The following is an 11,421-nucleotide window of genomic DNA, read 5'->3' on the forward strand; positions in this document are numbered from 1 at the left end:
CATGAGGTACCTCAGCATGAACTGTATCCATTTGCTGATTTGAGGAGAAACTGTTTAGCCACCTGGAGTACCCAAATGAGGAGCCTGGCTATGAATTACCCAGTAATGGACAACAGGGTAGTTACCAAAATAGAATTTAAGGTTTTTTTATTATCATAAAAATACTATCTACAACATGTTCTCTTCTTCCAAGACGTGGGCAATGAGATTGTGGATTTGTGACTGAAACTTCTTACTGTAAAGTTTTAGAATTTCCAGTGGGATGCAGTCTAACCTAGTTTTTAGTTGGTGTGTGATCTTTTACAACATCCAGTAAGCCAGGAGAGGCAGCAGGATAGGATGCCATGATGTTCACATCAAGGAAAGGGTGGCGACTGAGTAGGTTTTCAACGTATTCCTTCCTCTATCCTTGATATTTCTATTCTGTTTGTGGATCTTACTGAGGTACAATTCCAAAGTGCAGGAGAAGGGTATGTTGTGGAATAATGAGATTGATTAAAACCTTGATTGAAGAGGAGATATTTCAGGGTGTTTTTAAAGAGAAGAAAATGAGAGTTAGCATTGTATGATAAATTTGAGAGGCAGTGAAGTCGGGACAGTTTTTCTGCTACCATTGTTCGAATGAGACTGGAATCATTGGAGCTGTTTCAGGGGACTTAAGATTCTGTCTGAGAACACAAGCCTGTATGGTGGTACTTGTAAACAAGAATGGAAAATTTGAATACAAAAAAAAGTATTCTTTATTTTTCCTTTTCACAGGGAATAGTGGTGGATGTTCCCTTTGCTTCCTTCTTCCTCAGTCAGGTTCTTGGACATCATCATAGTACATTGTACAGCTCAATTGATGAACTTCCATCTCTGGATTCGGAGTTCTACAAAAATCTCACCTCCATAAAGGTAATTATGAGCATACTTTGGTGCATAAGTCAACTGGCAGATAAGTAAGGTCCCCATTTTCAGCCACATTTTAATGGTTTTGTAGGGGTTAAAACTTGCATTTGTCTGTAAATAGTTTTGTTGACATACTTCATGCATTCTCCTGCAACAGCTATTCTGAAGGTCATAGAATGCTTGCTAGAGCTAGATAAGTGGTCAATTTTGATTTTCTACTAAATGGAAGGAACTAGTTTTGTTCTTACAACTTTTTATTGACTGTTTAATCATTTAATCACTGTTTTATATCACAATAACCACATTTTTTAATGGCTTGTAGTAATTTTTTTTGAATACTTTATTTAAAATTTTTTAAACCATTTTACATAAAGTTAATAATGTAATAATTGATGTAATGTTTAATAAACCATGGAAAACTCAGCTTTAGTTTGAATGAGTCTGACAACAACAACATTCCAATTCCTGCAAAGCGACTATAAAAGAAAATGGTTGCAACAGGTTTTATCATATATTGGGCGTATAAGTCGACCCTCCCAAAAATTGCGATGACTGAGGGTGGTTGTTATCATGGAGGCTCCAGCAAAATGATGACGAAAATATGAAGCAAGTTTTAAGTTAAAAGTAATCGAAATGGCCAAGAACAGAGCTGCTGCAAGAAAATTTGAGATATGAGAAGTTGGTAAGAGATTGGAGAAGGAGAGACTTAAGTAAAATACCAAAAAGGCAATGTTTGATGAGAAGAGGAATCATTCACATTGGCGAGAGATGGTATGTAAACAGAGGCAAGATTACTACATAGTCACCCGAAATAAGATGAGAACCTATGCGCTGCAGTGGGCCAAGTCGCACCCAGAATGGAATAAAGATTTTGAAGCTACATTAAGCTGGTGAAACCATTTCATGAACGGGAAAAATCTGGTTTTATGGAAAAACAAAAATTGCTCAGAAACTACCAAAAAGATCTTGATAATAAAGTTGGAAGTTTTCACCAGTTTATTATACGTAACCGGCAGAAACACCAGTTTGCATTGGCAAATATTGGAAACATGGAGAAATCCCCATGAATTTTGACATGATAGGCAATAGAACAGTGGAATGTAAAGGAGTGAAAGCTGCAAGCCAGAAGTACAGGCCATGAAAGGACCAGGTTTACGGTGGTGTTATCGTGCATAGCCAACGGGACAAAGTTAAAACCTGTGGTAATCTTCAAATGCAAACTTAAACCTAAAATAAAACTCCCAGCAGGTATTTTTGTACATTTTCATAAAAAAGGATGGATGGATGAATGAATGAAAATAGTTTAAAACTATGAATAGACAATGTGTGTAACAGTTGGTTTATGCAAGGAACAGAGTTTGTTCATCTGGGATTTTTTTTGTAGCTACTTAACTGAGAAAACTAAAAGTAGATTAGCACTACATGATACTTACATGGTGGTTATCCCAGGTGGTTTGACGACTCTATTGCAACCTCTCAACGTTTGCTTGAACAAGCCATTCAAAGACCATGTACATCAAGAATGGAATACTTGGATGACGAGTGCAGAAAAAATCAATCATAAAAGTGGAGAAGTGTACTGCATCACTTAATGTGCTGTGTGACTTTGTGCTCAAAGCATGAGATTAAGTGAAACTCCAATAAAATTGTTCAAAAAGTACGGTATCTCTTGCGCAATGGATGGTATGGAAGATGATTTATTGTGGGACACTGACGACGAAGCTGAAGCCGCCTCATCAGATATAGACTGAGACCCATATGTTGACTGTTTAAACAGTGAGAGTATGGATATGTTTGCCGCAATCTTTGCTTCAGATGATGATAGTGATTTTGAAGGATTGTAAATGTGTTTCTGTTTCAAAATTTTGTTCTAATATACTGGTAGCACGAAAATTTGTTGTAGTAGGGCTTTTTCAAGGTTTGACTTGTATATCAAATCGGCATTGAGTTGAATTTAAGGTCTCAAATATATCTGATATAGTAGTCAAACAACACCCCACCCCTCCCCATTTTTGAGTGAGCTTTTGAAGGTTTCAAGACTCGACTTGTATGCCGAAATGTACAGTAATTTTAGAAGTAGTGTTGTAACTTTTTTTTTAAAAATGTCATTTTAAATTTTCTTCATTTAACTTTGTTCTGTATAATTGCACAAAACTAAAACAAAACATTTGTCCAGCCCTATCCAAATAGCATTCAGGTTTCACAGTTGCAATTAAGGAAAGCTACTTTATTTCCTGTCAGGTTTATGTGGCTTTGTCTAATGGCTTGATTTGACAAATGAGGAGGGTCAGGTCAACTCTGTTATAATCCATCAGTAACCTTTTTGTATCACCTTTGCAAATCAGTTGTGACACTTGCTGAAGAGAAGAAAATGCACCCTTAAAATTCACCGAGTTTTGTGTGCTTTCTAGAATTTATTATGTGAAAGGTGTTACCTAAATGTAATCTGTTATAATTTAACCATTAACAAAGTAATGATGCTTCCAAGTTTGTATAACTAGTTAAAAGTGTAAATGAGTAAATTCACTAATAGTACTGATCCAAATTTCAGACCAGGAAAGAAAATAACTGTTCCTTGGCTGATTGTACACCTCTTCACTAATAGTATCTAGAAGATATCCCGATTTAGCATTGTAGCTTGTGCAACAACAATCCCAAAGTATAAAGTTTCATGCCAGCTGTCATGTAAGGAATTCAATGTAAAGACAAAGCAAAATGAAAAAAAGTTTATTGATCACAACCTGAGATTTTGTCTTGTTTAGTTACATGGCTCATGAAATTTGTCACATTACTGTGATCATTCAGTGTTTGTACCTGTTCTACTTTGGTAACTCAAATTGTTATACACGTTAGATTTGACTGTGATGGCTAGTTTTGAAATCAGATCTAATTTTAAATTTGGGCTGATATCAAATGTAGGGTAGTTTCTGTTATCTTATAAGAGATCAGAACTCTGCACAGGTAAGCTTTGGTGTTAGCTCAGTGGTGGAGAGGGGTCTGAAATTAGAGTCCTTTATCAGCTATTCTTTGGTGACCTTTTTTTTTGCTTGGAGAAGCTCTGATGTCAAAGGTTAGTGTAGCAACGTTATTCCAGTGCCTCCCACCCTCAAAATGTATGGGATTTGTAAGTTTAATAGGTGTATTGAGTGTCATGGGCTCAAGAGCCTGTTACTGTGTTGTATGTCTGAATATTTAAAAGTAAACTGACTTGATTTGTAATAGGAAACACAGGTGGAGATGAAGTTTCATCACACAAGGTGGCACCAAAACTAAAAGGAGTAATTAGTGAGCTTAAGTTTTTAAACATTAGATTGTTGGACCAAAGGGCAGCTTAGGGCATCTAAATTCCATGCTGTTGAAGAATCTAGCACAGAGTCAGTTAATGCAGGATGGTGTCCCAGATGTCTGAACTCCAGCTTATTGAGAATACAGGGATGATAAAGTTATTGCATATTTTATATTTATCATGGGACAGGTTAAAAACTTGAGATCTAACTATAGTGATTGTCATTTATAATTTGCAGCGTTACGATGGTGACATTGGTGACCTTGGTTTGACGTTATCCTATGATGAGGATGTCATGGGTCAGGTAATATCTACAAACTGAGGACAACGAACTGCTAAACTAAGCAGAGGCTTGTAAATCTTTGGTTAATTTAATGTATGTGACTTGCATTATTTGCCAGAACACCTCAAGATGCAAACTACAGTTAGCAGCAGACATGGATTATGAAGGTAGATGTGACGTGACCTATGTAGTGTGATTGTTCCATTTATAGTGGTCTAAATAAGATGCCTTTGAATAACCAAGTCTCTGGATTTAATACCTTAATATGTCTGTATTTATGAGTGTAAGTAATGAATTTAAAATGCACTTCAACTTAATAACTAGTTTTACCTATTTTGTCACCTGTGATATTGGGAAAACCATAATACTTGGTGTGGTATCAGATCACACAACCTTGGAACATGTTTTATACGGAGATAGCTTTTCGATCAGAATTTTTTTTCCTGTGGGTGTAACTCAGTTTCTGATGCTATTGTCCACTGGTAAGAAGGTTGTGGATCCACTATGGCTCTGGAGACAAAAGCACAAAGTTGACACTCTAGCATTGTGCTGTACAGTTATCTTTGACAGTTTTGGGAATTGGATTCTGCAAACTCAGTTAGGTATAGTACTAGAGAACTGTAACCATAATCAATAGACTGGTTTCTTGGCTGTCTTTTGACACTAACTTGATAAAATTTGCTTTTCATTTCACCAGCTTGTTTGCCATGAGCTGGTACCAGGAGGAAAAACTATTGGGGTAACCAATGAAAATAAGTGAGTCTTTATTGTTATCTCTCCATTAATGGGATTTGTTAACCTTTCAAATGTTTCTTATAAATAAAAATGTTTGCAGATCATCCCATGTGTCCTATTCTCACAGGATAAAAACATTTTTTCATAATATGGCTGAACCACTTTATTTTTATAAAGTCATACAGCATAGAAGCAGACCAATGCTGACCAAATTGTCCCACCCACGTTTGGTCCATATCTCTCTAAACATTTTCTATCCAAATATCCTTAAACAGTGCAATAGTACCTCCCTCACCCACCTGTTCCAAACATTAACTTTTTTCCTTTTACATAGGGTTGTGAACCTTCAGTTTCCTGTTAAATCTTGTCCCCCTCACTTTAAACCTATATGGTTATCAATTGCTCTACTCTGAGAAAAGACACTCTGCATTCTCCTGATCTATTCTTCTCATGTGTTTGTACTCATCCTCCAACATTGCAAGTAATAAAGCATTATCCTGCTCAACTCTCTCTATAGCTCAGGTCCCTTCGTCCTGGCCACATACTCAAATCTTATCTGCATCCTCTCCAGCTTGATAACATGGTTCCTGCAGTAATGATGACCAAAACTGAACACCATACTCCAAATGGGGCTGCCACATGGCCTCCCAACTCTGTACTCAATTCTCTGATGAAGGTAAATGTGCTAAAAGTTTAAAAAAAAATATATACCCATGAAGCCACTTTTCAGGTATTACGTACCTGCACTTCTAGATCCCTCTTTTCTATTGCACTCCTGTGAAAGTCCTACCCATGTTAGACCTCACATTTCTCTATTAAATTCCATCAACCAATCAAGGTCCTACTGTAATCTTTGACAAACACCTTCTGTATCTACAATACCAAACAAACAATGATATGTATACTTTCATCTAAATAGGTGAAACAAATGCTTCAGCCAAAAAAAATACTGACAATAATTATGAATTATTCATTGTTATCTTTCACCTTTTAAAACCACATGGTTTATCTCCAGACATTGCAAGTGATGTGGTCCTGGAATAACCTGGGGATTGCAGAATTGTTCCTTTCTCATTCAAGTTGTACAATTGGAACAAGATACTGTGTTCAAGATGTCTTCTCATGGGGATACTGGATTTTGGAGCAGATATCACAACTTAACATGAAGGAGTCACAAATTAAGACCATTAGCGAACTGGGATTAATATAGATAATGGCTTAAAAATTTCTATTAATTCTGGCCTCTCCATTGATCTTTTACCACACAACTTCCTTACTCTAATGTGTCTGCTATCTTGGGGCTTTTTCCAATTAAAGGCAACTAGATTATATTTTAGTCTTGTACAAAATCATTTCGAACTGATTCTGTTCTTCAGCAACGGGTTCCAAATTCCAACTTAAGTCCCAGTTGAAAACTGGTGCAATTTGACAGAGGGTTGCATCTGCTCCCACAATCCACTGACAGAATATAGCAAAGTATAGGAAATATATAAATCATTATCTAATTGTTGATAAGCCTTTGCTGTTTTTCACTTTTTCCTTCTTTTAAGCTTGCATCAATTGTAGTTCCTCTACTTGGTCTCTCTCATTTACTTTAATTTCTATTATCCAATACTTTAATTTCTATTATCTGTCACGATCGGTTTGTTGATCTTCGTGTTCTGAAAATGAACTAAATCCCTGCCATTCATCAACAGAATCAGTTACATCCATCTCATGGCTCACTTCCGAATGCATACTCAGGTTAAAGATCAGACTGTTGCCTTCATCAGAGGATTCCGGTCCATTATTAACCCAGAGTGGCTCCATATGTTTTCAACACCTGAAGTACAGCGCTTAATTGCTGGAGACAATGCAGAGATTGACCTGGAGGACCTCAAGTAAGATTACGGGAAAAAAATTCAAATAGTTCAGTCGTCTTTTTTAAAGTCATTTGCTGGGGAAGGGAGTTAATGGGAAAAATGTATCAATGTGCAGCATTTTGATAAGCAAAAAGAAAGGAGAATGCAGACTTGATCTCTGCTAAACTTCAACTTAGCCTCTGCTTGGTGCAGATGAGGGACAATGCAAATGACGACAACTACACATCATTTAAATGGCTGATGTGTGTATTACTTGTTATTTTTGGTGACGTAACTTTTATTCTGGTTAATATAATTTTTTTGCCACCCCACTCCCCCACAAACACTGAAATGAAGTTAATTTCGTACCCATATTGACAACAGTAGTAATTCAATATCCTGAGGTTTAGCATACGCTTTAAATTTGTGACAGTTGAATCAATAGACTGAATTGTCCCTGCCCCATGAGCAGTGATCACTTCTCTTGTACAGAAAGCACACAGTGTACTATGGCGGGTTTCACGGCAGTCATCGTGTCATTGCCTGGCTCTGGGATATTTTAGCTCACGACTTCACAGGAGAAGAAAGAGCCATGTTTCTCAAGGTCGGTATACCTTTGCCAATTGTAAAAACCAATCTTTGTTTACCAGTTTTTATATAAAGAGGTTTCTTTTTAAATCAGTTTCAACAATACACAATTTTCTCAGTCAAACTTGACCAATGGTCTGGTCATTGTCTATTCAAAGTGTCACACTTCTGCCAGTGTTATAGAATTGGACCCAACTTCACTTCTACTGTTCAACCTTATCAGCATCAAATATTTGTACAAAATATTAATAACCAGGTTTGATGTAGGAGTCCATTTTTGCATTCACTTGTGTAGTGTCACTGTTCCTCCACACCAACAGGGATCTACGTTTTAAATCTTATGCCCTCACACTGATTTTCAATCACTAAATACACTAGTGACAATAACAAGCTAACGTTTTTTTAAAAAAAGACAGGTGAAAGGTTTTGATCTAACTTTGATGAATGGCAACAGAAATAATAGACCATGGTATTTGAACTTGATGTTCCACAATTTTGCAAGCTAATTTATGCATTTTCCCCCCTCACTGAACTTACAATTAACTAAGCAGTATTTACAAAGGTGGATCCAACTATTTGCAATTTTATAAAATCTTTTAAGGTTTCAACAATTGAACCCAAGCTACAAAGATATTAGTGCAAATGAGATCAGAGATAAATTTTCAGGAATGTCTTGTGGTAGTGGAGAGGGAAGCGTTTCAGGAAGAGAGATTAGCGTTTGGTGCCAGAAGACAACTTCTAATGCCAAATGATTTTAAATTGGAGAATGCTCAGGCTAGAATTTCAGGTGTGCATGGGGCTCAGTGGGCTGTAGTCTGGAAAGGCTAGGAGGTGGAGAGATTTGACAAGATGAAGAAATGTAAAACTGGTGTTTTGCCAAGATCCACTAGATTATGGGCAATAGAGACCAGGTGGTCAGAGTTTAGTATTAAAGAGGGTAATAACCTATTCTGGAAATATTCAATTTGAAATTCTTTTCTATACATACAGTCTGAAATAGTGGGCGAACAGGAAGAGAAAAAAAATCATTATTTCCTAGACCCAACACCAATGGCATCACGAAGAAAGCACATCAGTGCCTCTACTTCCTCAGGAGTTTGTGGATGTTTGGTAATGACATTAGAAACCCTGGCAAATTTCTACAGATGTGTGGTGGAAAATGTGCTAACCAGCTACATCATGGTCTGGTATAGGTACACTAATACCCTTGAGCACAAAGCCCTGCAAAAGGTAGTGGCCGCAGCTCACGGCATCACAAGCAAAACCCTCCCCACCACTGAGAACATCTACAGGAATGCTGCTATCAGAGAGCAGCAGCAATCATCAAGGATCCACATCACCCACCACATGGTCATCAGGAAAGAGACATAGGTGCCACAAGACTTGCTACCCCTCCACCAGACTCAGCAAACTCATTTAAGGACTTGCACTTTTTTTCTTGCCTCTGTATTGCAGTTTGTTTACATGTGCAAGTTAACCACAATTCTTTTGCACAACCAAACAGTGGTAGTTCTGCCTTCCTCACAGGAAAGAATCTCAGGGTTGTATATGCTGTCCTATCTGACAATAAATCTGAAATTAATTAATTGAGTGGGCTACAATAGTCTAGTTAAAAATACCAGTGGTTAGAGACTGACCAGATTACATTTTTCCCCTTTGAGTGAAGACGCAAATTAACTCTAGTTTCCTTTTCTAGTTTGTCACTAGCTGCTCTCGGCCACCACTCTTGGGATTTGCCTACCTTAAACCTCCCTTCTCTATTCGCTGTGTAGAGGTTTCAGATGATCAGGCAAGTCAAATTTTCATTCTCCCCTTTTATTTTCTCTGCCCTCTCCCAAAAAAGTCCTCACCATTACCTGATGCTCTTTGGCTCTCCTGCCGAGTGCAGGCCCTTTGGCACATCAGTTGAAAGGTCATGCATCATGAGGTTAGACCATAATTATTGACCTGTTTACTCAAGTACAAGACCAAAACATGCAAGATCATTGAATAGTTAACGAGTACCATGGCTGATGTTTCCATTTCCTGCTTAAATGTGCTACCACTTCAACCACGATCTTAGCCATTACAGGAAGCTGGGGCCACAGCCTAGCAATGGGAAGGGTGCTGAAAAATTTCACAAGGAAATTACTAGGACTGGGGAGGGCTTGAGTTAAGAGGGCCTTTACAATTTAGGACTGTATATCCCCTTGAGCAGAAAATGCTGAAGGGAGGTATACAAAATCATAAGGCATAGATAAGGTGAACACAAAAATTAAAAGGGACCCAAGTATTAATTTTCTCCCCCAGGTTAATGGGGATATGGGACAAGTTCAGAAGACACCTTGGTCAGCATGGAGGAGTTGGGTCAAAAGGCCCATTTCCGTGCTGTATAACAGGCCAATTTAACAAGAGCAAAGGATTAAATTTGGCACAGCTGCAAGTTTACAATACGTGCTGCATTTACAAGATGTTAGTTTTTTTGAAAGCATTCTGAGCTATGCTCAAGCCTTGAAGACATGTATGTGTTGCAGGACACAGGAGACACACTAGGGAGTGTGCTGCGGGGTTTTTTCACAATCCGCAAAAAGGAACCAGGTGGTCGGCTGCCAACTTCATCAACCTGCTTCAACCTCTTGAAACTTCCTAACTACAGCAAGAAGAGCATCTTGAGAGAGAAACTCCGCTATGCAATCAGTATGAACACTGGATTTGAACTCTCCTAACCCTGTAAAAAGACGGGTTGGTGTACACCTTTATGCAATGGATGGGCTTGATTTAAAAAAAGACATGGTGTTTCAGGGTAGGCTGAATGTCTAAGGTCTCTCATTGATATCCTTTAACAAGATTCAGCACATCTAAATATTTGGTTTCTATATCCAAATTGAAGCTATTATTATACATCCAAGATTGTTATAGATAAACTTCAAATTTCTATACGGCAAATCAAATGTTTAAAAAAAACGACTTGAGCAGCTATTCATTAAAGGTTAGAAGTGTACATCTCAAAGCTGAGGAAATAATGTAAATTTAATTGTGAGTACTGAAGGTTTAGCAAAATTATTCCATGAGCATTTGTGACCATCCCTGGACTCACCCCAAATGAGCAAACTTATCATTGTTTGTAATTATAGAATGAACAGACACCTTTACTATTGTTCTTGCATCCATAATCTAAAATTAATTAATAGGATCAAGTTTTAGCACAGGTGCCTGTTTTAATTTTGGATGTGGCCGAAGGTACGAGCACAATATTGACAATTCTATTTTCCTTTCATTTTGCTAAATGTGGAATTCTCATGATTAAGCCACAAAATCACAAGTATTTCAAAGAAGATATTAAATGAAGCATTTCAGGAAAGATTTGCATTAACTCCATGTTTATCTTTAAAGGCAGCATCCATTTATCACTTGCAGTAATCAGACTATTTAATGTAAAATAACTTTTTTTTAAAAATGGACTTTGCAGATAATTTTACAACTGCATGGTCTAGCTTATTTCAGAAAACAAGATTTGTGTAATATTTTAACTATGTACTACACTAAAGTAATTTATGGCTGTGAACTTCTCAGGCATTAACTGTATATTTTAAGATTGTTTATCCATTAAAAATTCCACTTATTTTTAAATTCAGAATATCTGTTTGTATTTATCACACTAACTTCTATCAGATCCTAACTGGATAGCAACTGATCAGAATACATGAAGCATGCTGCAAATTTGTGGTAAGGGATTAATAAAGGGGATAATGACTTTGATCCTAAAGACCTGAGCAAGGTGAATTTGTGAACTGACAGGGTCTACAACTATTTGATAC

At 37.2% G+C, this 11,421-nt stretch overlaps 1 protein-coding gene across 7 annotated transcripts in view; it reads left to right on the plus strand.

Moving 5' to 3' along the window:
- Positions 1 to 11,233, plus strand: part of ube3b (ubiquitin protein ligase E3B) — a 61,328-nt gene extending 50,095 nt beyond the window's left edge. For 5 of the 7 annotated variants that reach the window (XM_069932718.1, XM_069932719.1, XM_069932720.1 and 2 more), the window contains 7 exons: positions 760 to 897; positions 4,416 to 4,481; positions 5,158 to 5,216; positions 6,893 to 7,075; positions 7,529 to 7,640; positions 9,321 to 9,413; positions 10,138 to 11,233. In XM_069932718.1, the coding sequence (XP_069788819.1) occupies positions 760 to 897; positions 4,416 to 4,481; positions 5,158 to 5,216; positions 6,893 to 7,075; positions 7,529 to 7,640; positions 9,321 to 9,413; positions 10,138 to 10,329 (843 nt within the window). In that variant the 3' untranslated portion in view covers positions 10,330 to 11,233. The remainder of the gene's footprint in view (positions 1 to 759; positions 898 to 4,415; positions 4,482 to 5,157; positions 5,217 to 6,892; positions 7,076 to 7,528; positions 7,641 to 9,320; positions 9,414 to 10,137) is intronic. The other 2 variants (XM_069932721.1, XM_069932724.1) reach the window with 2 other exon arrangements.
- The last annotated feature ends 188 nt before the right edge of the window (positions 11,234 to 11,421 follow it).

The sequence above is a fragment of the Narcine bancroftii genome, chromosome 4 (genome assembly GCF_036971445.1).
Source record: "Narcine bancroftii isolate sNarBan1 chromosome 4, sNarBan1.hap1, whole genome shotgun sequence".
Taxonomy (NCBI): domain Eukaryota; kingdom Metazoa; phylum Chordata; class Chondrichthyes; order Torpediniformes; family Narcinidae; genus Narcine; species Narcine bancroftii.